Source organism: Fopius arisanus, unplaced genomic scaffold (assembly GCF_000806365.1).
Source record: "Fopius arisanus strain USDA-PBARC FA_bdor unplaced genomic scaffold, ASM80636v1 scaffold00102, whole genome shotgun sequence".
Classification (NCBI taxonomy): domain Eukaryota; kingdom Metazoa; phylum Arthropoda; class Insecta; order Hymenoptera; family Braconidae; genus Fopius; species Fopius arisanus.
This window is the reverse complement of record NW_011887841.1, coordinates 82,137-108,869: the sequence shown is the minus strand read 5'-3', so window position 1 is coordinate 108,869 and position 26,733 is coordinate 82,137. Positions and strand designations below refer to the sequence as shown.

The 26,733-nt window shown below is 39.3% G+C and overlaps 5 protein-coding genes across 10 annotated transcripts in view; 2 read left to right on the top strand and 3 right to left on the bottom strand.

Annotated features, from left to right (window-relative positions):
• Nucleotides 1-8,709, bottom strand: part of wge (winged eye) — a 50,146-nt gene extending 41,437 nt beyond the window's left edge. For all 5 annotated transcript variants that reach the window (XM_011312441.1, XM_011312442.1, XM_011312445.1 and 2 more), the window contains exon 1: nucleotides 7,735-8,709. The gene's annotated coding sequence lies outside the window, so the exon portion shown is untranslated. The remainder of the gene's footprint in view (nucleotides 1-7,734) is intronic.
• A 3,704-nt stretch (nucleotides 8,710-12,413) lies between these two features.
• Nucleotides 12,414-14,565, top strand: sturkopf (lipid droplet associated hydrolase sturkopf). Of its 2 annotated transcripts, XM_011312439.1 has the most exons (5): nucleotides 12,414-12,827; nucleotides 12,985-13,017; nucleotides 13,364-13,680; nucleotides 13,740-13,931; nucleotides 14,041-14,565. In XM_011312439.1, exons 3-5 carry the CDS (start codon nucleotides 13,375-13,377, stop codon nucleotides 14,470-14,472), a joined length of 930 nt encoding a protein of 309 aa, XP_011310741.1. In that variant the 5' UTR covers nucleotides 12,414-12,827; nucleotides 12,985-13,017; nucleotides 13,364-13,374; the 3' UTR covers nucleotides 14,473-14,565. The 2 variants fall into 2 exon arrangements, with proteins under 2 accessions (XP_011310741.1, XP_011310740.1); XM_011312438.1 differs by lacking the exon at nucleotides 12,985-13,017 and having other exon boundaries at nucleotides 12,419-12,827.
• Prosalpha3 (proteasome alpha3 subunit) lies at nucleotides 14,546-16,728 on the bottom strand. Its single transcript, XM_011312440.1, has 4 exons — nucleotides 16,616-16,728; nucleotides 16,126-16,228; nucleotides 15,238-15,762; nucleotides 14,546-14,779 (listed from the first exon to the last, which is right to left on the bottom strand). Exons 1-4 carry the CDS (start codon nucleotides 16,616-16,618, stop codon nucleotides 14,637-14,639), a joined length of 774 nt encoding a protein of 257 aa, XP_011310742.1. The 5' UTR covers nucleotides 16,619-16,728; the 3' UTR covers nucleotides 14,546-14,636.
• A 143-nt stretch (nucleotides 16,729-16,871) lies between these two features.
• Nucleotides 16,872-21,108, top strand: hop (tyrosine-protein kinase hopscotch). Its single transcript, XM_011312437.1, has 2 exons — nucleotides 16,872-17,352; nucleotides 17,690-21,108. The coding sequence occupies exons 1-2, from the start codon at nucleotides 17,233-17,235 to the stop codon at nucleotides 20,957-20,959; spliced, it is 3,390 nt and encodes a 1,129-aa protein (XP_011310739.1). The 5' UTR covers nucleotides 16,872-17,232; the 3' UTR covers nucleotides 20,960-21,108.
• A 104-nt stretch (nucleotides 21,109-21,212) lies between these two features.
• On the bottom strand, nucleotides 21,213-24,356 carry LOC105271101 (peptide-N(4)-(N-acetyl-beta-glucosaminyl)asparagine amidase). The gene is made up of 4 exons (XM_011312435.1): nucleotides 24,005-24,356; nucleotides 22,678-23,388; nucleotides 22,080-22,493; nucleotides 21,213-21,940 (listed from the first exon to the last, which is right to left on the bottom strand). The coding sequence occupies exons 1-4, from the start codon at nucleotides 24,224-24,226 to the stop codon at nucleotides 21,377-21,379; spliced, it is 1,911 nt and encodes a 636-aa protein (XP_011310737.1). The 5' UTR covers nucleotides 24,227-24,356; the 3' UTR covers nucleotides 21,213-21,376.
• Nucleotides 24,357-26,733: the final 2,377 nt, after the last annotated feature.

Genomic DNA, 26,733 nt, shown 5'->3' with positions numbered 1-26,733 from the left:
CTTGGCGGCTTTCACCCTTATCGGATCTTCAGCCCTTTCCCCTCTCACTTCATAAGACTGCAGGTGCAACACTTGCATAGGTTACACCATGTTTACGTGTTGCACGCTCAACCAGCCCAACCTATTTGCCCCCCACCCTTTCTCTCATCGCCACCCCCTCCCCACACCCACAATTTACCTCGATTTCTTTATTCCTCAACTCACTATTCCCCGGTTACTCAGAAAAGTTGTAAAAACTTTACCTGTCTTAATGCAGATTAAAAAAAAAATTCACTGTTCACGCTAATTATTAATAAACTCAACGATGCTTGAAATTTTTTGAAGTTTCATGAACTCTTGGAATAAATGTCATATGGCTGTACTGACTACTACTCGTTTTCAGGGCAACTAGAAATCAGGGAAATTACCCATTTTTCCATCCATAAACACGAAATTTTTCGGATTTTTTATTTCTCGCATTTTTGGGGAAAATGTATGTATTTATTTGATATAATAGAATTGATATTAACATTTGTCATGAATTTTTTCAGAAAATTCTGGATTTTTAATGGCCGAATTGCGTGGAATTGATTGTATTAATTGATTGTGTATCGAACGCTAATTCTACACGAGTGAAAAATCCTGTCGTAACAACCCGAAAATATACAATTGGTCAACATCTATCGACTTTTGTTCACAAATTTTTCGAAATGAAAATTACAACTCCAATGATCCCTTCCAGCAGAGAAAAACAATCAACCATAATCCCCCAAAACCTTAAAAATTCATCGGATATTCCTCGAATATTTTATTGCGTAGAATGTTCTTACTGCAAACCTAATTCCAATCGTTAAAATACCGGAAAATTTGAGGGAAATATTCCTCAAGGACAATTTTCTTAATTCTAATTTCAACCGATTAGGGTGTGATATTCGGGGTTACGGGGCAAATCTCATTAAAATGAAGTGAGAAATGCGTATCAAATTGAAAAAAGAATCGACAGGTCACATGAAAACAAAATTGACATGCGTCATGTGATCTCGAATACTGCAGTCTCTAATTGATTGAAATCAGAATTGAGAAAATTTTCATTAAAAGCCGAATTTTTATGGACACATTCGAATATTGCTACTGAACATTTGAATCGTAAATAAATAAATATTTAGGTGGATGAAAATATAACGATGGGAGGGAATGGCGCCAGTGTGGTATAGATAGATCGAGGTTCGCACGCCACGCGGCTTGATCTTAGATAACGCGCAACTAGGTTACTCTCTTGGCGTTGCGCTATTCCGGCTTAATTGGCTAGTGAGAATATGAAAGACGAAAAATGAAGGGAAAAGACATAAACGACACCCATAGGAATTGAGTTTGAATTCCACGAGTTACTTCATTGTGAAAATTGCGAAAAATAAAAACCATTTCACATATGAGAAAGTTGGAATTCGTTGAGGTGAAAAGCTTCCAGCTTGACTCCAGAAAAAATGTTTTCCCATTTGTTGTTGGAATATACTTAATGATTTAAATAAAAGACTTTTCAATGGAGTTCTGGAAAAAGACTGGAAAATTATTGGGAATAATCAATTGGATTTTTAAGATGTTTGATGTATAAGGAAAATAAAGTTTTCTGATTCTTAGAAAAGGTTGAAGAAAATTTCTGCTTGATGGAAGAACAATTTCTGACGAATGTAGAACTTTTTTTTCAACTTCAAGATTTTTTCTTTCAACATCAAGGAACGGTTTCCTCTCTGTGTAATGAAGAATGATTGCTATTTGTTAGAGGATTATTGTTTGTATTGCAAGTGTTTCATTGGAGTTGGGATTATACAAGCTGAAGGCTACAGGAATTATTAATTGGCGACTTGAATCGCAGATCCTCTATGGATCAAGTAGAAAAGGTTTATATCATACCGAACTTTATGTAGTTTAAGCAGATTTTGGAGCTTGACTCAGGGCGCAGTGGATTTTCTGATCAAAGCATTTTGCCGGTTGAATTAAATTATCTTACTGTCCGGGTTTATCTGTCTGTAAAGTTTGTGATATGTGCAAATAGTAAAACTAGAAGTCCAATTGCAAAATATTCTGTGGAGAAGTTTATTGATTCAAGTAGTGGGGGGTAACTCCAATCTTTCACATGATTTAACTCACTGATCACCGGAATAATTCAAATTTCCAAATTTTGCTCCACGATTATGTAAAACAAGATAAACAATACTTAAATCAAGTTCTCCACAAGGTTTGCCACCAAAAATTAAACTGTATGAACGGGATTCGCGTTGTCCAGAATCTTTTGCAATTTAAACTGCCAAAAGTGATTTTAATGATAAAATTAATACATATATTATTAATAATGATGATTATCAAATATTAATAATATTAATACTATTAGAATTCTCAGTACTGGAGCGAACGCAAAACCGTATATATGTAAAATATATAAACACCGCGCTTATATATTCGTCATATACATCAAATATAATCATTAGCATATATATTTTGTCCGCGAGGGCGTATCCTTTGGATCTCTGCACCCTCTCCGGAAAAAGTTGTTTTAAAATTTTTGCCAACCCCCACAAGATCCCAAATGAGTAACCCAATCAAACTTGAGAGAGGATTACCTCAACTCCGTCTGATCCCACACCGAAAAAAAAAAAAACATGAAGCGCCACGAAAACAAGAAGACCGTAAAATGCATAATTGATCGTTGTCAGAATAGTGGGGGTATGTTCCCTCGGGATAGTGAGTATGTGCACGCCGTATAAACTATCCGGTTTGGTGCCCCCGAAGATCGGATCTGTTGGGGCCCAAAGAGTGTGCCCCATAGAAGGTAAAGGTTTATCGGTACGTCAGATCCCGACGCGCATTACTCCGGAAACTCCCTTGGATTTTCATTCGTCTATCAGTCCCCGGTAAACCCTTGAAATTCCGTCACCACTAACTTTTCTGATTTTTTTTTCACCAATAAATTGTTATTACATCAATAAGTTAGGTTAATTACTTTAACTTTTCTTCACATTCGATTTAGTTATCGTTTTTACGGGTGTTCTACACCTGTATGTAATTAAAATTATCGTTTTTTTAATTTTTCTGACAAATTTAGTATGGGATTGACGTGAAAAAATATAAAGTCTCATCGTTCTGTCATTATTGAATGACTCACGAAGTTTTCTAAGGTGGCTCCCATTTCTCTGTGTATTTTTTACACTTAAAAAAATAATGAGAAAACTGTAAAGAAAATGCGGGAAATGATCGAACCGCAAGAAAAGTTTTGAACCATTAAATAATGACAAAACTCAAAAACGTTAAATTATTTTAGATTACTATATGTGTGTGGAACATCCCTCGATAATGCAACCCTTAAAGAAAGCCAAAAATAACCAATTAAATAAAATATTCGCTCCCCCAAAAATGTCTATCCCCATTATTCACGCGCCCCTAAAAAAATCCACGTAAAACCGTCCAGAGGCGCAAATATTCCTTATTAATCATGGCGCAAGTGCAGGCGAGTATAATTGCTAATTAGTTGACGTAATACCGGTAACGAAGCATCTTTTCGTAGTTTATCCCCTTGCGAATCTCTTCCACGATATTCTCTCGCTCTCGGTTCGCTTCCTCGTTTGCCTCATGAACGCCTTTATTCCGCGTTCTATAATTTTTTTCATTTTTTTTTTTGGATTGAATAAAGGGCAAAAAGCGAACTCAGTAGGAGGAAAAAGAAAGGGGCGAACAAAAATAAAAAGAGGAAAAATAAATAAATAAAAAATGAAAACAGTGTCACGGGGACTGAGAAAAAGCGAGCAGAGGCTAAAGCAAGTACAGGGGGTGACGCTCGACGTCTCTCGCCAGCGTATAAATAGGAAAATTATGGTTATCGTCGTAACGTCCCACGCGTCGGCGTAGCCAGCAATTGTCCACCCCGTTGACACGTTGAATATATACACGCACTTGCGTAATAAACATTGTAAAATTGCTCCTGCTGTGTGTTTTTATTTTCGTTCGATCGTCCTGGGCAAAGGTAATCCCGGATATTTCGTGGAAGAATTAGAGAAAAAGAGAGAAAAAAAAAAAAAACGTTAATATTGTGTTTGAGTTTATCAGTACGTGGTAGTTCCTTGTCTTATCAGTTAACCCTCCTAGCTCTTTTATCTCGAGTGTATTTTCATTGCTGATGTTTATTCTTTCGTGCTTTTCCGAAGGAGGGAAGGAATCGGGGAATGGCTGTTGTTTTTTTTTATTCGTTTCCTTTTTCTTTTTCAGTGAGAAGGAGACAACAGAGATGCGGACAAATTCAACTGGTTCAATGAAAATTTGTCATTTTGGGCGGAGACTTAGTCTGGTGATGTGGGTGAGGATTTTTTTGGTTTTGTAAGTTGAAATTTTTGGGGGGTAGTCATGGATTTTTGAACAATTAGTGGAGACAATGGTTGGAATGGAAATAATAAATTGGAATTTGGGATTAATAGTAGTTAGCCGCTCCTTCATTCAAAATCAAGATATTCATCAGTATTTTAAATTTAACTTCGTCTTCCTATTCACGCGTTAAAACGAAAGAGGCAAAGGGTCAGCTTTCACGGACCCGAGGGGATAAATCCCGGGGCCTCGTGGCTCGTTCTGACCATCAGTAAACCGCGTGTCTCGAAGACGAGGTAGAAGGATGAGAAAAAAAAAAGAGAGAAGATCCCTGAAATGATCGACGATTCCTGAGTACCTACATTCAGCCGAGCCCCAGAGACGATTCCCTGCTGGAGACACCAGTGTCTCTCAAACAATTTCCTACAACCGCTTCCTCATCTCACTCGAATTATTCTCAAGGACCTGTTACATCACACTACGCTACAAATATTGAAGGTCAATGACAAGATAATCGAGAACAAAGTACATAAAAAAATGACGCGCATTCCCCGAAGAACTCGCAATCGCGTCAATTAAATTCAGTATCTCGGGTTAAAAAGAAATTACGACTGAGGGACTAGAAAATTTGGAAATCACGGGGAAATCGTGGAAATTGCGGGATTTTCGATTGGTACATTGTGTTTAAAGTGATGATTGATTTTAAAAACACGTAACGAATTCTTCTCCTTGGAAGTTTAATGCATTATTCGTTTGTTTATCGACTTAAATATCCGTGAAAATGATGAAAAATCTGGAGAATTCCGGAGGAAATTAAAAATAAAAATCATCTTACTCCTGAATACCCATGCTCCATCGGAAATTCTACACTGAGAAAAGAAATGACTGATGCCAAGTAAATTTACTAACAGCAAAAAAAATTCACATATTTCAAACGCAAATATTTGCATACATGCACTTGTAGCAAGTAGATTTACGTGACAGAAAACTCATGAATTTCCTTGAATTCACCAGAATTTTCATACCCATTTCCCCCTGAATCCGATTTGCTATAACTCTCACGAGTATTCCTTTCCTATTTTTCCTGAAACCATTTAAATCCCAACACTCCGCTATTTTCTATCAAGGAAACCGGCAGAAATCATTAAAAACCAGAGATAAAAATTTGGCAAATCCTTGAAATCGACGTAAAAAAAAAAATGACAACAAAACATGATCATCCTCCGCGGTTCAAAGGACCACCAAACGATAAAATGGCAACAATAAAACCGTCTGAATCATTAATACATCCAAGACGTAAATAAATAAATCATTGTCAGACATTCATTGTTGAAGTGGAAAGGATGAGTACAGTTGGTTTGTGAGATTAGAGGCATCGCGTAAGCCAAAATAGGGTACTTTGAGAGTTCTATAGAGAGTACATAGTTCAAGTCGCGAAGTGGGGGAGGGGGAATAAATGGCAAGCCACGATTGGTGGAATTTTTGGCGAAGCTCGAGTCTCGATTGGTGGAAACCGGTTCTCCTTGGCACAAAGGGAAAGAGAGGTATCCTAAAACGAATGTGCAAGGCTTTTTCGGTGGCTCTCCTTCCTTCTTCCTCGTTCACATTTCACAACCACTTTGATCCTCTTCCCCTCTATCCCCCCCCACCTCCCCATCATCCTGACCCATCCTCCCCCTCACCCTCCCCTATCCCATTAGAGAAACATCCAGCCGAAACTTTTGGGCCTGCAGGTACCTGGGACTAACCAGGCCCTTGTCTCACTGCGATTTTAGTTGGCACTAAAATTCCACGTTTCATACTATTTGTTAACGGGAAAATGGTAAAATTGAGTTTAGAAAAAGAGGGCGAGGTAGTGGAAACACATGAGACCCTGAGTAATTCAGTTTTCAATGGATGACACGGGACTGCGGTTTCGAAAAGTTGGGAAAATGTGTTTAGTTACATGTTTACATGGATCTCCTTTTAGCGTTGAGACTTGCTTCGATTTTTTGGTGAATTTCAACGGTTAATGTTTCTTGGAAAATAATTCACTTGATTTGTAATGCTCTTTTGTGGGGAAACTAGGTTGTGGTGATATCTTTTTGAAACGAGAATTCTTAATATGACGTTCTACAACTGCTATTTTCAGAGTCAACGAAATTTGCGAGGGAAATTCTAGGGAGCATAGTCGTCTTAAAAGCCAGTCAACTTGAAATATAAATGGAATATCGATTGGAGTGGGTGGGGGGGTTTAGGAGATATCTCGGTGGGGGAGGTATTTCGTTTTATCGTGATTATCATTATCACGATTTTAAATGTTAGCTCTGAGCGGTGATTGTTTCGGGATATTGGGAAAATAATGGTTATCTCGTCTTCATGATAATAGAAGTTCGAAAGTTCATGGGTTTTTCCAGTTTTCGATAGTGCGCAATTCTTTTAAAAAATTTTAAAGGTATTTATGGAAACGTTATGATGAAATTTACGGAGACTCATTGTTAAATTTCCTGAGGAGTTTTCATGTGAGTACCGGCAGAAATTCGATAATTCGTTGTCATCGATTTCTCTTTGTGGAGGGATTCACATTGTTCCAAAGAAATTAACTGCTTCCCGCATAAATTTCGAAATCAGAACGGTCTTTTTGTCTTTATTACGTAAATTTTCTAAATCAACTTGAATTTTTAATGACCCTGAAAATTTTATGCGATTTCTATTGAATAGTTTTCTATAATAACGTTATTTTTATTTTTTATTCTGTGTAGTTTCGAAAATAGCGTAAAAAAATCGAGAAAAGTATCCGTCCCTTCGATAAATCCCGATGGAATATTCGAAATTCACTGAGAACACCAGTTTCAAATTCTGGGCAGGAGTTAAAAAACAATTCACCGAGAAAATTATCAATTTCAAGTTCCCGAAGACAAAGAAAGTCGATTTACCCCAGAAGTTTTCAAGACCCTGACAATTTTTTATCGCAACACGTGCGACGACAGTCGTGGGAAAATATTTTTTGACAGAGGACGAAATTTCCGTGACTTCTCAAGACACCAGTTGCAGACACATCACCTCAAAGGCCCATGTCGTTCAATTTTTCATGAAAATTCATGCGCCCAACATCACACGAGGTACCAGAGCAAAAAATTCCCATATCTCTTCCCCACCTGACGTTAAAAATCTCCCGAGAAAAATCGATGGAAAATTCGTTAAATTTCCCCCACCACATACCGAAAAAAAAACAATCCAATCAATTCCATAAAAATAATTGTACGTTCCTTCAGACGTAATTACGTACGAACAGTCGACCCTTTGTTCTTTCCAGTACTTCCCCCGCCATTAAACGCAGTGACACTTTAAAAACTTGAAAAAATAAAAAAATCAAGGAACCCCCTGAGGTACTCCCCAGAAATCCATGGAAAAATGCACGCTTACCTGCAATAAAACAGAACTCCACTGTGATGACTAGGCGAATGACCCCTCGACACGGGGTGACGATATCATCCCGTTTTCGTACTTCACCAGGAAAACGCGTATCCTCCGTTCACCATAACAAAGCCACACCACGAGAAAAAGAAAATGACAAAAACAGCCAATAGCCAAGGCGTATAAATTCCGTGTCAAAAGAAACACCACTCGTAAACAAGAAAAAAACACTCGGGAAAAACTTCCCGGTCGTTCACTGGCCCACCGTCGGCCTACATGTTGGCCATTGTTGCTGCCAGCATTTTCACTAAAAAACAACTAACCGTCAAAAGTCCTCAAGCACTTTTAACGCACTGTGATTTCGATATTATTGACCACTGGAGCATAATCATGCTCGATATATCCCTGTTCGTGAGTTATCGCGGTTTTTCAACACTTATTTTCACCATTAGACACGTTAAACTCGTTGGAATAACTCGAGGATGACGAGTCAACGTATTTTTTTGAGGGATAACTGGTGGATTTGGGCTCCAGGGTGATGGAGAAATTCAACTCCGGCGGTTGGGCTTCGGTTATATTCCCTTTAACTCTGGGGCGCCGGCCGGTTGTACAGCTTAAAGGCGTTGTAACACAAGCACTACACCTCACATATCCCCACTTAAATCGAGGAAAACCGATGTATCGATTAAACCGTTTGAATATTCCAATGGTGATATCGATATTCCCCGTGGAATCATTCACTGAACGATTATTCACAAACAAAAAAATCACTCGGTTTAACAGCCGACGGCTGACAACTGTTCTCTCTTCACTCACACTCTGGTCTGTAGCACAAGAAATTTTAATTTGAAAAATTTTCTTAATCACTTCGACGTATTCACGGCGTCACGCTCACTGGAATCCTATCGTGACACTGGTGTACGTGCGTGCAACTTCCGGTTTTAATTTGTATGATCGGTTTGCGGAACGGAGTAACATGTTCACCGTCCGACGGCTCAATTGCGACTGCAATGAGACGATCGTACCCTCGGCTGCTTCCCCACTACTCGCTTCTCACCGCTCGGCCACGCCCATCTGGCGCTCGGGTAGGCTTTGGCCACACCCAGCTACTACTGCTTTCGTTCAGTCAAACACCTGCCTCGGGTTTTTCAACTCCACCCTCATTACGCATTTCGAAATTATTTTGTCAATTATGTTTTTCGTCGGATAAATTTCGCATTTTTAAAATTAGTAATTTGGGAGGGGTTAATGCAGCTTTTTTCTGGGGGAGGGGGTGATTTTTGCGATGAACTTTTAATGAAATTCGAATTTTCAGGCACGCGGAGAGAATTTTCTGGGGGGTTTATCATGATGATCAGGAATTCAAGAATTTTGTACCAAAAAATTTGGGTGACAATCACATCATTTTGGTGAGAACATGCGATACATTTTTTTACGCCGATTATATTTATATTTTTTTTTCTACGCCGATTTTCTGAGAACAATTTATAAATTGATACTGGCACGCGCGTTGAGTTAGTCTCAGGTTAAATTTTATTAGTAATTTTTCTCCGTGTACATTGTAAGAGAAATTTAGGAAAACGCGAAAGATCTTGCGCGGTGTTTCTGCGAATTCTATTTTTACTGCGATATTTTGAATTTTTTGTTGTTGAATTCATGATCACTCATCGTAAAAAAATGAATTTTCTGGAATCGTCGAGACTAATGAGAATTTTCAATGGGACGAATTCACGTAATCACGTAATTGAATACTCATTGCGGAATCGTTCTCCGGAATTTTTTATAGGAATAAAAGAGAAGAAATCTGATGCATCCATTGAAATCTCAGGTTTATCAATCAACTAAAGAGGAATTTGAGAGTGAATTTGTTCCGTGCTATTTTTTCCGATTAAATAAAATTATCTTATGGCTCAAAAATAAAAAAATTACGAGCATTCCACAATTTTAATCAAATTCACGAGTCATTTTCCCACTGTGACCCGAAAAATTTCTGAATCTTCAGTGAAAATTAAACAACGACGTCTTTTTCATTCCAATTGTTTCAGTTCTGATTCTGTCGTAATGATTAGTTGAGAATGTAGATTATTGATCCTGCAGCACAGGTTCGCTGTCAATTATTCATATCAGCTCATGGTTATTCATATCAGACTGGTGATTAATAAATAAATTTAAAGCATTGAACTATTCTTGGGATTGCATTTAAAATCTTTCGCGAGCTGTACCCTGTATAATAATAATAATTAGCTCATATAGCTTTCGTTGTCAATTATTTATCGAATTATATATTCCAATTCATGCAATAATCATTATTTCACGATAATGGATCGAATATTTATTCCCCTTAAAAATGATATTCCGCGATTTTACGCAAGCGCTTAAATTATTGATCAAGTAGCAATCATCACGGAATGATGTACCATTAAATATTCATTGTAACTCATGGAATACTAAATTCCCCATAAATCTGAAGCATTGAATTCAATCCGATCGAGAGTAGAATTCGATCCAAAACCATACGAGAATATTCAGAGAATTCATTTCATACTTATAAATAATTCTCGATTAGTCTTCCTATCAATCATTCAGTTTCGTTTGCAAGATCATTATAAAAATAAACTGAACAATGCGATAAAAATACGAATATTCTATTAAAGATTTTTTATCTAGAATTTCGGTTTCACCAACATTTTTACAGCAGCCTAAGGCAATCTTTTCGTTTTTCCGCGACAGGGAATTTTTCAGGGTCTCAAAAAATAAATCTGTTTTCTATCATTTTCTTGCAATTTTTCTTCTGTTTAGTAACCGTCAAGATGTTTTATTAAAATGTACAATTTACCTTGAATTTCCTCAGAAATTATTCCAGTGAACGTGAATGAATGCTCAATAGTGCATATCATTTGTTTGTAATAGGAAGGGATTTTTTGCTGAACACGTGTGGCTGCAAAATCCCCTCCCAATGCGGGAAATTTCACTGTACAAGAGTGCATCCGTTGATGCATTTTCCTTTTGCCAAACCAATCGTAAAAAATCCTGCAAAACCATTTTTTTTATTGAGTGACATTTCACTCCACAATTACCTTTGGCACAATGGAAAAAAAAACAATTATGTACCCCCAGGAAGTCACAAAAGCCGTGAATAAAAGTAGTGTACTTTGATACCTTTCAAGTACGATTGTTACCCCGAGTCCACTGTCCTGAAACGACTCTTAAAATTTCAAATAAAAAAAATTCAAATGATTCACAACCTTGTCATGAACTTCATCAGCAATTCCACTGAAAAATCAGGTACTACCTGCCTGGAAACAATGGCTTCATAAATTAAATTAAATAAATTCCTAGCTACATAGCAATTCCCCTCAATCACCAGCTGTAGCGAAACCCCCAAAAAGTGGATAGAACACCAATTTCCGAATTTCCCTCCATCGATCCAAACTAAAACTACTTTTTTGCTAATAACAATTCTCAATCCACAAAACTATCCACTCGAATCTAATAAAAAAAAACGCATCGACTACATATTCTCTGAATAAAAAGATTAACGGTAAAACCTTGCGTAATGATTTCTCAAATGATCCCACAGTAATACTCAGCGAACACCCGTTTTGTTCCACAGAAAAAATATTCCATTTGTTCGCAATATCCTCACGTACGGTAATCCCCTCGCCAACAACTAAAGCCGAGAAAACCCTATAATTAACCCCGATTAGACCCCGAAGAAACATATCAAACCGACAAGGAAACATTGAATATTTTCCTCGAAACCGGCGCACGTACACGAATAAATATAAAACAACGACTTCTAATCGCAATGCGTGAAGCATGATTATTAATGACTAGTGAGTGGTTGCAGACCTCGTGTTAAGCCAACTGCCATTTATTAATCGGTAAAGGCCAACCGCGGGATTCTATCTAGTTTTGTCTTCTGCCCACGCAAGAAGTGGCATTTTTTTTTCACTCCTGTCATCTCGACGGTATTAATACCGCGATTTACACGGATTTTTCATGGCCGAGGGGAAAATACTCGAGTCACACGTGCTAACGAAAAATCATCGACTCCATAACATTCTCCCCACCTCTGGCTGTATATAATGACACCAACGAGATCATTCTTTTTACGAAAACCGAAACATCAAGTCTTCGCATTCTACACGGGATTTGAGGGGTAAGAGGGGAATCACTGGGTGGAGCTAACGTGGATCGATGGGATGGCGTCTTTATGGTCACCGCCCACATTCGGCAGAAAGATATCAACGCGCCTTTTGAATTACCAACAAAACGCCATCTTCAATGCGCCCGTACACAAGATTTCAACCCATTTCCGCTGTTAAAAAATATACTGGCTTAATTGGTGGTCCCAAAAATCGAGGGTTTAGCGGTTTTTTTTTATGGGTTTTTTTGAGGTTTTAATTATCCGGAAAAATTTCTATTGCAGTTGAGGCCCGTGAGACGTGGGTGTAGAATAAATTATTTTTTTAATTGTTCTTCGTTGTTTTTCTTTGTCTCGTTGTTTTCGAGCGGAATACTAATAGTTGTTGGGGATTGAGGGATTTATCTCGTTTTTATGGCCGTTCAAAAGTGAATGACTGTGAATCAGTTCTTTGTTCGTTTTATCTCGATTGTTTATCTTTTGTTTGGAGCTGTGTGTTATTGGTGGTGTCGGTTTGGAGCAATGTTTTTTAAAGGGTATTTAATCGTCTCGAATTTTTTTTTCGGGAAAAAAAAATTAATAAATTGCCGTAACCCGGAATCGAACCGAGGACATTTACATCTTCAGGCTAATGCTCTCCCATGTGAGCTATTTCAGTTTTAGGATGAGTTATTTCGAGGCGCGACTTGAACTTGCGGATATGACTGTAAACAAAAATTTCTGAATTGAATGTACTCCCCGCGTAATCAGGGGTGAGCCAGTCCGATGGAATTCGATTGATCAATTGCTCTTTGTGAATTATCGACACGTCCGTTCGACTTTCATTGCTCCGGTGAGTCACAATGGCGTGCGAAATTGTCGCGAGTGCAAGTTGAATTGCCAATTTTTGAGAGTGCACAGTAAAATAGTATTCTTCAATTTTTAAGTGGGTTTTAGAGATTATCAGGTTTGTTAGGTGAGTCAGAGTTGTTCAATGCACTTATAAATCAAGCTCATATCGAAATGGTAGGGGAAATATATTGTTTTAATATGTCAAATTCGATATTGAAGTTTATGTTGATAATTCCATGGAACTGAATTAATTAAATAGTTTTGTTGAGGTGTCATTACAGTTGGATACTACGAATTTTTTCACAATTTTTGAGGTAAATGTTCATGTTTGAAGTGAATTTTGACACATAACCTGTATTTTTTGTTGCAAATAATAATCATGATCTTTTCACGTCATCCCCTGGTAGAACAGTATGAATTATTGATACGCCCTCCATTAAAATAATCTATCAACTCCTAAAATTCAGCTTGTCACAATAATAATAACATCCACTAAAAAAAAAAACTTTCAATTTTTCTTCAGCAAAAACTATCAACAATCATCGTTGAAACAGGATCAAAAATTTATATTTTTCTTTTAAAGTGGAAAACAACGGTTCCTGGGAATGGTTTTCCCTTAATGATAGGGCCCTAAAGCGATTAAAATCCTCTTGTCCGCAGAAACAATAAAGATGCAGCAGGCAATGCTACGGTGCAATGGCATTCCGACCCACATAATAACTGAAGGCCGTTGGGTTGAAGAGGGTCTATTACCAGACGGCCACAGAGACATTATCCTAGTGATCCCTGGTAATCCCGGCATTCCAGCTTTTTACACTGGTTTCATAAAAGCCTTGAAATCATGTTTACCTACTGAGACACCAGTGTGGGTGATGGGCCATGCAGGACACGTACTACCACCCAAGACCTTGAGCTTTCCATCAGAACAGGATTCAATGGATCGTGCCTTTTCCCTGCAGGGCCAGGTCGAGCACAAGGTTGGGTGTCCACAGTATGAAATCCAAATTGCTCACTAAATTTATGGGACTCATTGCAGGTGGCGTTTGTTAAAGAGTACATTCCAAAAGATGCTAGGGTGCATCTCGTGGGACATTCCATTGGTGCTTGGTTCATCCTTCAATTGTTGGGTGATGAGGAATTCGTTAAAAAAGTTGTGAAATGTTATTTGTTATTCCCCACCATCGAAAATATGGCTGAGACGAAGAGTGGCATTTTTTTTTCTAATATCGTGAGTAATTATTTAAAAATCTTTGTTATGATTTACAAAAAAATTCGCAAAATAAAGTCTTTAGTAGATCTACAGAGCTTTCTCAAGAAATTATCTATGTTTATTGCAGTTACTGAGAATTGCTCCACTGTTGTATTTTCTCGCCTGGATCTTCACATTCTTCCCAAAAATTTTGCGAGAATTCCTCGTGAGAGTCTTCGGAATTCTATTCGTGGGCTTTGGAAGTCAGTCTGTGCAGCCTATGCTCCAGTTGATCGAGCCAGAAGTACTCAAACGAGTTTTTCTCATGGGAAAAGAGGAGATGCACCAAGTGCGAGAGCTAGACCACAGAATAATCTCGAAATATAGTGATAAATTATGGCTGTACTACGGAGCAACTGATGGTTGGGTCCCAGTGCGATACTACGACCGTCTCAAGGCGAGACATCCTGAAGTTGAGGCTCACCTCTGCAAACGAGGATTTCGACACGCATTCGTTCTCTCAAATGAGAAAGACGTTGGAAAAATGGTCGGAGACCTTATAAATGAGAGTATTAATTAGTGAACTTTGAGAGCAGCTAGAATAATTGATAAACACTGCATTTAATTTTGATAAATAAATTGTTGGATCCCCATTAGTTGTTGAAAAAAATGAAATATCTTTATTGAATATACCGATTGGAACCCCTCGTCTTCCAGGACAGTGAACATTTTACGTGACTAATTCTAAATTTTCTGCTTGTCCTTTTTGGCCTGCTCGGCAAGTGCCTCCAATCTATCGTGCTCTTTTATCAGGGCTGTCACCTCAGCTGCTGACAAAATTCTCGTTATGGTTTTGCCATTCTCTCGAGTTAATGTCGCCATTTCCACTAAACGAACAGGAAAGTATTAATTCATCAATAATTCATTCAGCTTGAAAAACGATAGAAGGACGATATAATTATTATTGTCAATTATGATTTGTCTCCCAGTTAATTTTTTCACCTAAAATAGATTTTGAAAATGTCTAAAAAATTCAAGAATATTCTTGCATCCAATATAATGAACGAAATGAGTCTTTTTTTTTTAGGAAATGCTCTCTTTTGTGTGTATTATTATCCACCTCATTAAAAACAAAAGTATCAGATTAAACCCATAAATATTTTGAATTGGACACCAATTTGTTAATTGGCTTTAATTTCTGGTTTAACTTGTATTGAAATAAATATATTGCCGATCCATTTGAAGATTTATTGTTTCCACTTTTTTATTGGAAGTGGTAAAATATTTCAGAGAAGGAAGAGAGGTTTAAAAACTCAAATTTTAGCCTTATTTTATTATTATTTACCTTTCTCAGCTGTGAGTTTAGTCATATCAAGAGTCTTAGAGAGAACCTTGATGGCAAGTGCCTGAGCATCCTTGAGGGTAGTCTCTCCCTCCTTGTACTCCTGCTTTAACGAGGAAATAGCAGCAGCTGAATTATTCCCAATGCAAGTGGCCTTCCACCCTCCATAATTGCCACTGGGGTCAGACTGATACAGTTGATAGCCGTAGTGTCTGTCCCAGCCCATGTACAGGATGGATACACCGAATGGTCTTTTACCACCGAATTGAGTGTACGCCTGTTTGACATCACACAGCCAGGAGACGAGCTGCTCGCAGGGAATAGTTTCTCCGTACTGCAGAAGGTACCTCTGGCCAATGAGACGAAGCTCATTCGTCAAGACGTTGGCATCGGATGTGATTCCAGCCACTGAGCACACCACGTCCTCATTCAGTTTGTAGATTTTCTCGGAGAAGAACACTTCGTCCAGGAGTTTGTTGGTGTTCCTCCTCTCAGCTGCCAGGAGGATGCCATCATTCGCTAGGATACCTGAGTAGATATTTTTATTGAAGTTACTAAGGTAATGAACGGATAATTACTGCTGGTATAATTGTTTTTAAATATTGCGTATCTCTTCCAATCCTGAATTATAAATCAACTGAAAATAATATTCATTAATAATAAATAAATAAATATTGAGTCTCAACGACTGCATTGACGTAGCAATATTAAAATTTTGGTTTCGCCATAATCCCAGGAGGCGATTAGGGATCTTTGAGGGAGGAAGGCGACTTTTTCTCAAAAATGAATTTATTCATCCACAGGTGATTTCATATACATTCAACTCGTAAACAATAATTAAACATTAAAAGATCGGTGGGAATGAGAATTGATTAATTTGCATAATCATACCTAGACAAGTTCCTGCGTGACTTATAGCCTCCATGGCGTACTCCACTTGGTACAGACGACCTTCTGGAGAGAAGATTGTTGTTCTGGTGTCATATCTACGTGCCTGAAAATCGTTAACGATTTTTTCTTCATGAAGCTGAGTCTTAAGAATACTATTGAAAAATTAACTTATCAAAAAATGACAGATCTTAAGAATCATACATTCTATGACATTCAATTATATGCCAGGCCATTTTTTTTCTACAAATTTCATATTCCCCAAAATTACTGGAATGTCTCCAGGAACAGAAACGATTATTTAACCATTTCTTTGATTTCTCTGGATTATTTCCTGAATATCATTTATTCAGAAGGGAAAATACACCTCGATGACAATGCATTTCCATCATAACCTAACTCTTTTCCCAAAAATACAACCATCTGTACAAATTCCTCCGGAATGATCTCCTGAGAACAGTTTGATACTCGATAAAATTGGTTAACAACTTACCATTCTATTTGTGGATGGGAAAACCGCTGTAAAAACTTATCAATAATTATTTGAATGGAGAGAAATAATGCGGTAAACCGATTCGGTAAACTTGTTGCCGCTGTCTCTGTCTTGTGAAAATTTAAAGCTTCATCTTTATGACATTCTGTCCTCTCTGTCATGAATGCGGACAGCAAAGAGGATTGGCTAAAGTAGAGGCTCAGTTCTGGGGGTTGGAGTGACCTCAGCGGCATCGTAGTACTGCATCCCAAGAGAAGGAGGACGCCACACACAATGGGGTGTCTGCTCGTCAACCGACTCGGTAACTGCCTCAGTAACAGTCCGCTATCAGAGGGACCAGTTGACAGGGTGAATGTTATTTTCTGCGTTACGAAATTGATATTCACTGAAATTTAACAATTTTATGGAGTCACTTGAATTTTTTGCCCCCATGTGACCCTTAATCAAGTCCAACCCCCAGAACTGAGTCTCTACTTTAGTCAATCGTCTTTGGCGGACAGCTCGGACAGTTCCAATGTTTTTTAACCTCCAAAAATAGCATCATGGAGACAGTGCAGTATAACTCGATAACGTAAACAATTTTAAAGAGTCAGGCTTTTATATGGAATAGTGAATTTATGGTTCTTGAGAGGAAGATGGAGGAGAATAAGGTGGCAACGGTTGTCCTGGTGAATGAGAGCAAAGTCTTGAATATCACCTTCTCACCAGGATGGACTGTTGAGGATTTGTGCATAAAGGTAACATCCAGGAATTTTATGGATTCTCGATGTCTCTAGAATTTTTATCGTAAATATTTTTTTTTTTAATTCAGAAAACGTTCTAGTCATAGATAAGCATCTTTCAAGATTATTTCTAGTTCAGTTTTTATGTAGAGAAGAAATATGATAAATCAATCCTACTTGAGCTCCTGATATCGTCGAATACCAAGATATTGATTGAGATAGCGAAACTTTTGTGAAAAAATTTTTGCAGCACTGATTTCAATCGAAGACTATGGATTCAAAATAAAAACATTAATTGGTTTTTTCATAGCTGATTCAATTCTGGACAAAAGTTTTTTAATTTTTTTTTCAGGTATGCAAAACACTTGAGATAGGACCAGTTGCCAGACACCTCTTCGCCCTCCGTAATCGTTCAACGCGCCTGTGGTATCCCCCAGGTTACAAACTAGACTCCAAGGACAAAGTGAAATTTGAATTTCGTCTGAGATTCAAACCCTCCACCCTGCAAAGACTGAAAAAAATCGACCCCAAGGCCTACGACTATTACTTCCAACAGGCCCGATGTGACGTCCTCGACAATAAAGTCCCAGACATAATCTACGAGCGCCACAAACGCGAGCTGATTGGCCTGGGGGTCAGTGACATGTACCGAGTGATGCTGGAGAAGGATGTTCCTCGAGAAATAGTGGAATCGGAATATAAAAAGTACATACCCAAAGAGTGCATCAAACGCCACTCATTTTTTATAAAAAAACCCATTCACCAGGCGCTCTCCAAGATATCTGGACCAGATGCTTCATACGTGAAGGAGCAGTACCTCAATCAGTTCCAGATAATGGCTCCCAATTACCCTTACGAGGAGTACAAAGCCCTGATGGACAAGGGCATTCCAAATCCACCCTCGAGAGTTCTCTTACGAGTGAACTCTGTCGAAGTAACTTATTGTGAGACTGAGAATGGTCAGTGGACGTCTCTCTGTGCCATCGAGGACCTCTGCTTTGTCTCCATCAGACAAGATAGCACGGTGGAGGTTTCCAGGAAGAACGGTATCCCCTCTTACCTGAAATTCTCGACGAATGCCCTCCTGACGTCATTCGTCTCAGCCCTCGATGGTTACTACAGACTAGCAGTGAAGTGGACGTTCAATCTCTGCCGGGATGTCGTTACTCCTAGTCTGGAGAGATTACTGAAATTAAAATGTCACGGACCTGTTGGTGGTGAGTTCTCGTATGCTAAACTCGAGGAGAAACGCTCGAACAGGACTGGCACATTTATTCTCCGAGAGAGTGAAACAAAGTACAATGTTTACTATTTGGATGCTTGTGGCAAGGATTGCAAGCCCAGAACTCATAAGATTGAGCAGCTAGCGCCTGAGGAGTTCGTACTCTCGGATTCTGTCAAGGTTTATCACTCTCTGAGCCAGGTGATAGCCTCTCATCACGATCCAGAGGGCTCACTGTACCTCTCAGAGTGCCTTCCACCCTCTGAATACGATCGTTCCCCCCTGCTGATCTGTGCTGTGGAGGGAGTTGGTAGTGACGTTGCCGCGGATGAGGATGTGATTGCCTCGTTGCTCGAGGGTGATCCAAGATGCATAACACCCCAGCAGTTGCAGATTTACAAAGCCCAACCGTTCCCCAAGAGCTGTGAAAATGGAGAAGTCCGGAATTCACCCACGACCTTGTACAGAGCCATGTGGAGGGTAAAGAAAGGGAAGAAACTGGAGGCTGCCATTAAAGTGTTGAAGGAAGAGGAGTCCAGGCTGACGAGGGAATTCCTGCAGATGGCATCGAGGTGGGGACAGCTGAGGTCTGGCTCCCTTGTAAGATTGTATGGACTGACGGTGGCACCTGCTGTGGGAATGGTTATGGAGCTGGTGAAACATGGGCCTCTGGACGTCTACCTGAGGAATAATTCACCCCAGACTGTGAAAACAGTTGATCTGGTTGAAGCTGCTGCTGGATTGGCAACTGCTGTTTGGTGTCTGGAAGAAAGTGGAGTAGTTCATGGGAATATACGATGTCGAAAGCTCCTCGTTCATGCCCACACAGAGAACAGCTTCATCGTAAAACTCGCTGATCCAGGAATGTACAGTTATACACCAGCAGACGTCCACTGGTTGCCTCCAGAGTGTTATCTGAATCCAGATTCAGCACGCAGAAGTTCTCGAGCTGATGTGTGGGCCCTAGGCACTACTCTCTGGCAAATATTCTCGAGAGGGGCTATCCTTCCTAGCCATAGAGACATCGAATCAGTGAAAAAATTTTACGCCAGTGGAAAACGCCTCCCAATGCCCAATGGATGTCCTACAGACGTCTACAAGCTGATGACCGAGTGCTGGGGAGAACCTGAGAGTCTCCCGAAACGCCCACAAGCCATCATGAGAGATATTAATGGTATTCTTTATCAGGTGTACAACTCCAGGAGGACTCACTCTTACGCCACAGCCTTTCCCAAGCTCTTCAATGATAATTCAAGAATCGAGGATGATGATGAGGATTCTGAGGCTATTGAGAACAACTCATCATCTGATTGTGAGTCAAGAGCCAGTAGTATTTTTACAGACAGGACAAGTCTCCCGTGGGATGACCCAGATGACAGTGGACGATTGATTAGACTCTCAGAAACCGATCACGAGGCAGAGGAGGAGCTCTCAGCATATCTGGGCTGGTTGGCAGAGAACGGTGGAGTCGGTGCACCTCATGATGTGTCATCAACAGGCTCAGCCCACAATGGAGGACCCTTAGGCCAAATGCAGGGGATATTCGAGCTCGACGTCGACTGTAATGTTATTCTCCAGGGGAGGATCGGCCAGGGGTTCTATGGGGAAGTTTACAGAGGTACTTTAGAGAGGGATAATGGAAAGGATACTGAGCCTCAGCAGGTAGCTGTCAAGAAACTCAAAACTCGAGCCCTCGAGGCGGATCTCAGGGATTTTGAGAGGGAAATCGAGATCATGAAGACTCTGAAGCATCAGAACGTCGTGGAGATTCTTGGTGTTATTTCCGAGCCTGAGGTTTGTTTGGTGATGGAATTCGTTAAGCATGGATCTCTCCAGAGTTATCTCGCCATCCACAGGGAAACTCTCACTCACAAGAGACTTCTGGGATTTGCTCTGGACATTGCTACAGGGATGGATTACCTCGGGACGATAAGCATCGTGCACAGGGATCTGGCTGCCAGAAATATTCTCGTGGCTGATGAAAACAGGGTGAAGATAAGTGACTTTGGGCTGGCTCAGGTCACTGGGAAGAATGATTATTATATTCTTCAGACTAATAGGGATTTGCCCATCAAGTGGTACGCACCGGAGAGCCTCAGGGATGGCAAGTTCTCGTCTAAGTCTGATGTGTGGTCTTTCGGTGTGACTATGTTCGAGACATTTGGGCTTGGTGAAGATCCCAAACTTCCTGGAGTCAGGGGTACTGGAGAGAACGAAGAGGAGGGCTCAGCTGAACTCCTTGAGGCTCTCGAGAGAGGCACCCGGTTACCCTGTCCACCCAATTGTCCTCAGACTGTTTATGTTAAGCTCATGTATCCCTGTTGGCATCTTCAGAGCCATCAGCGACCTGATTTTGCCATGTTGTGTAATGATATTAAGGATTTAATGGGACAATACTGAGGGTACAATACTTGCCATTTAATTGACGATAAGAGGAAAACATTGAATGTTTTTTTTAAGGAGGAGAATTTCCATTTCTTTTCTCGGAGAAAAAATATTCATATGAGGTTTAAACTCGATGTGTAAAAAAGGTGAACAGGAAAGAATTGAGTGAATTTTTACGTAGGATTAATAGACTTGGGTGAGAGTGTTGCGGAATATTTATCGGGACATTCAGTGGTATTATGTCGTAGTCCGGTGTACATAAATAATGTTTTTTTTTTGTATTTTACACGCCACAGTGCACGACACTGCACAGATGACATAAATATAACAGTATAAGATAAAACAGAAACAATGTAAATAGCTGTAAACGATAGTTCATGATGTGAACATGATTTTAAATGAATACAGAATGTGTGACGTCTATTGATGGCTTTAATTTTGTGATAACTCGAAGGATATTGATAGGGAACACTCGTCGATGTCATCTAAACTATGACGAAAGAGTTGTGCGTGTTGCCAATATGCATCGCCACTACCACCAGATAAATCGGCAATGATGTTTATTCTTTTGGCATCTTTTAATGCACTTGTGCTCATGGGTTTCGAATTGTCCAGTGTTATTGTGATTGTTTTATTTTGCTGAGTTATTCCCTGAATTTTCCACTTTATTGAGGCACCGTGGAACAATGCCGTTGTCGAGGATATTTTGAAGCATTCTATTTGAAATTCCTCGGATTTATCACATATTTCGAAACTCCAGGTGATGCTCCCCAGGTCGACACCTGGACTTCTGCAAACGTATACCATCTGCCAGTCGTTTTCCACATTTCTGAACAGTCCTTTGGCTTTCGCTGTACCCTCTCGCCAGCCTTCCAGTTTCTCAAAAAGTTTACCTTCCTCATCTTGAATCTCGTAGTAATCTTTTACGAGGTACAAGCGCAGGAGGTAACTATTGATGCCTTCTGGAATTTTCCATATGTGGGATTTATTTTCGTCCTGGACAGTGAAAAAAAAATTCATATTCCCGAAAATTTAACAGTTGATGAAAATAGATTTATGAAGTGTTTACTAGTTTTACATGCTAGTATTTAATAAGAAAAATGGATTGTTCAGTGCTTGCAGTGAATTAACTTACTGATATTTCCCCTCGTGCACTTCTCCAGGCAGCATCTCCTGAAATCCTCCCCCCATACTCGTTATCATCGTTATCAGGCTGACCAGGTAGTCTGAGAAATTCCGCCAATTCCATGAGCCTCCTATTAACAACATATTTCTTCCTAACTTGACTGTATCCTGGATTACTCTGGCGTTTCTCATTGAGACGCCAGAGGAATTCAGCGAGGTCTTCCTCGGTGCATAAGTTTCTACGTTTCATCACCGAAGGCTGGTCCCTTGTGTAACGCCACGTCACGTCTTGAATTTCGTCCCTAGAATAGGCAATTATGTAGGATAATTTTTTCTTCCATCCTTTCTCGTAGAGGAGAGGTCGGTCTAGAGTGTTTTCGCAGGGATCTGCGTGAATCCATCTGTTCCCAGCAACTGACCAAACCTGCAGTAATAAAAAATTCTCAAAATCAAAAAACCACTGAAGTACATTTTTGCAGCCCTTGAAATTTCCAACAAAAAGATTTCCTCAAACTTTCTTCTAAGATCCATTGCTTGAATATCAATTGATATTTGATAAAATTGTGGAATTGGATTTATCTCACTGGATCATTGAATTAATTTCTCACCTCTGTCCACACGTGATCAGTCTTATCATGAACAAGTCTAGCATCATAAGAAAAAGCTCTGCAGATGAGGGTGAAGCAAGTGGCCCACTCCCCACACCGTCCCTTTCGATTGGCCAATACCATCCTAGGATTCGTATACCTCGGAAATTCCTCCTCAGTCTCACATGATTCGCATTTGTAAATTTCGATTCTCGAGACATTTGACCGCCGTTGGAACTCAGTCCTATTATACTTGCAGTTAGTCGAGCAGGAGCTGCACTTTATGGTGGTGAACCACGTGAAAAAATCATTCTTGAACCAGGCCATAAGCTCACCAAGCAGGAGATCCTCTATCCCCATATCATTTTCAATTCCAGTTTTCTCTTTTTCCGTTTCTCCTTCTGTCTCCTCCCTTTGTTTCAGATCTCTTTGCAGTGCTCTCATGCGCTTCATTGCCCGCAATTTGAGATCTGTGATAGGCACCATGTGACGAGTCATTTCCTGGAGGTCTTGATCTTCGTATTCCAGGACGCTGTCAAACATATTTTCAATTTGCTGCAGGAAATTTGGTACTGGGGGATCCTTTGGTCTTGCTCCCGTTGATTTTACTGCTGGAGCTGCTGGTTGTGGTGAGGATATTGGCTTCTGGGTTTGGATTTCTCGCAGAAGACGTTGGATCTCACGTATTCGAGGCAGTGGACTGTCTGTTGGCAGTGAGAAAAATTCTCCATCCTGCAATTTAGAGAATTATTCAGCCGTGAACGAGAGATATTGTTCTATTATTTGGTGGAACCTTTGTCTTTCCACTATCGTATATTCATTTATCTATCTCAAACTTTTGTTCGAGTGATGAAAAGGTAGAGTGAGGTCAGTCGAATTTTACCGTCCGTTAGATTTCGATTATTATAAAAACTATTGATTTTAGAATAAAATGTCAAACGACTTTTTTGTCGACAATTTAATCAGCTACTAAAAATTTCTTTAAAGTGTTCATCATAGATCGAAAGTTTTCATGGCGAATCTCATTGACGACTGAATTAAATAAAATATTCCAATTATATTTAAATCTGTACAAAAATGAAGAAAATTTGAAAATGTCTAGATATAACTCCCATCATGTCAATCACTGCATTTTATTATTACAGAGTTGACTAGTAGAAATTTATCTAGAGAAATGTTTTTATTTTCAGAGATAAATATGAAGATGATGAATAATTCATATCACTGGACTAAACTGCGTACTTGGTATCTTTGACAAATCCATCGATTAAAAATCTATAAATATCCATTCGGATTTGTCTTTGAGTCTCGGAATTAGGGAATGTAACCAAAATTATTGTGGACTTACTTCCTGAAATCCAATTTCAAAGAGGCACTCGACAGCTCCATTAGCCGGAAGTAATTTTTCAGCAATCACTGGATTAGCAACTCTAATTCTTCGATACCTTGGCTCCTGTGGATTTTTAATAATATTCTCACAGAGCTCCCAAAGTACATGTAGTGCATTCTTCTTGATTTCACTGTCATTCTCGTGGAGTAACTTCAAACAATTTCTCAAACTACTGTCCATGGTGGATAAATATTGATAAACTTGATTTTTCAAAAAATCAATCAACAACAAATAACAGCCACGTCACTCTCAGACAGATGGATTTTCACAAGTACATGTTTCAATCCCGATCGACTTGCTCACGCCTGTGGGAGACTACCAATCCCTGTTTTACCGGTGGAGTATTCATATTTTTAAAAGCCACAGCCGACGTAATTATTGATTGAATTCCACTGTGTTTTTAAAAACCTCCTCTCCAATTACAATTTCACATTAGCACGCTATGAGAATAATCCATTAAACCATTGCCAAGTTGAATCTTCGATGGTATTAATTCTAAAAAATGATTATATCATTGAAAATCCCAATTTTCTCGAATGAACCCGATACCCAATTAATTCACGCCCAATTAACGGAGATTACGAAACAATAACGTTTCAACAAATAAATTTCATTGGCAATAAAAAATCATTATTGCATCAGTATACAATCTAGAAAAGCCATTAAAAAATTACATATTTAAACTTTTTGTAAAATACAGTGATATAAAAATATAATTACTAGAACAAAAGGACAGAAGAAGAAATCTCTAATTTTTCAATATGAAGACAGAGCACATATTAATCAATTCGTCATTGAAGGAGAGAATTGGATCATCAGGGTAGCTCTGGAAATTGAGGTAATCGAGGAGAAGTCATTGAATAACGCGAGTTATCAATTGAGAAGTGAAAATAGTCCGAAAAGGCCACGTAAAAGCATGCCGATACAATCTCCATTTGGGTTGGCCTCCATAAAGTTACCAGGGTATTCTGGAAAGTGCAGGCGAGCACCCAATAAACCCTTATCGTACCCTCCCAAAACCACGTATCCACCCCCTTCCTCCCGACCACCCCTACCCTGACGTTAACAAATGATATCCACGTGTACGAGGCGTCATCTCAATAAAACGTCCCCACGAAACAGAAGGCAAGAGGTATTTCTGTTTTACCACAAGAGTTTCAACTTCCAATCCAAGAAATGGAATTATCCCATAGACAGATGTCTCAGGGGTTGAAAAAGTATCCCGAGGCAGCAACTTCATAAATTCTACCCCTCACTCCAATAATTTCAAATGCAATAGACGCTGAAGGCGTCTGAAATCTACTGGCAGGAGGCGTTTGAATTTAGGTCATCCAAAAGATCTCAGATTTCTCGAGGTACGTGGGTTGAAATTCACCCAACCAGTGGAGAAAGGGGGATGAGACTACGTTCCATCAGACCAACACTTGCTCATGTCTCACTTGAGGCTCTACTTTGTATTCAGACGGTATCTTGCATCACAAAGGGCTTCACTCCAATTTCATTGGGCTTTTCATTAACGAGATAATTGCACCGATGGTTTTCTCCGAAAAAAAAAAAAATAATACCCCATCCCCATTGCATGAGACCGAACGAAAATCGAAGGAGGCATTTTCTTTTGATGAAGATGATGAAGTAAATTCAAGTTATTTTTCCTTTTTTGCTCGGGTTTTTTTTTCATCGTCGTATTGGAAATGGAAAAAGGTCGATCGTTATTGAGGACGGGTACGTGATGCCTGGCCCTCTTCAAGTTACTCCTTTTGTTGCGACGTACATCCGCAATACAGATCGAACGTTAATTCCATTTGATCGTCGGTACCAGAGTGATTTGGCCGGGAGAATTTGTTCCAGCTGTGGTATCCAAAGAGCTATTGTTTTGCGAGATACTGGTGAGGGAAAATAAATATTGAGGCGAGGGAAGACGGTTGTCGGGGATAAATAGGTTGGGACAATTGTATCAAATTCTATGGGCTGTCTCTTCGAGTGGAAAGTATCTTGGGGTCGTTTAAAATAGATAGGGGTTGAGTACTGCACGGAGATAAATTTTTAGATAAATTGCTCTGCACTACAACCGAACTTGCTTTAAACGATCTTCCTGACATTTGTTAAGAATGGGGAAGAATATTCTGGCCACTCCTTTCTATTTGTACACGTTCAACCATTTTTATTAAAAATCTTGGAAAAATTACCAGTGGTGTTGGTATTATTACTAATTTACTGGTGAGATTTTGTGAACTGAATTCTAAGTGTCTGGGATAGTAAAGTTTACGAGTTGTTACACAGAGGAAAGTTTTTGGAAGTTAGAAAAGAAGTTTCTAGATTCACGAAAACTATTCCCTTGACTCCGCAAGACTTATTTTTGATTTCAGAGAAAAATTTTCTCGATTCAGGAAAATTTTCACGCATGCCAGAAAAAAGATTTCTGGATTTGTGAAAGTTTTGGAATTGAAAAAACTGTTTTTTTTTTATTCTGGAAAGCTCTTGTCTGACATGGGAATTTTTTTCCTCAATATCAAGAAACTTTTTCTCTCTGTGCAGTGTTTTCGCGGTATCCCAGCTGAAAATGACAGAGAAGGTCTCTCGCAATTTTGTAATGCAGTAATTCCAGGGAAATTCAGCAGTACTCTCCCGTTTCAGTGCGCTGCGCAAAAATTTGTATCTAGATTTTTCATTATTTCGTTTGTACGAAA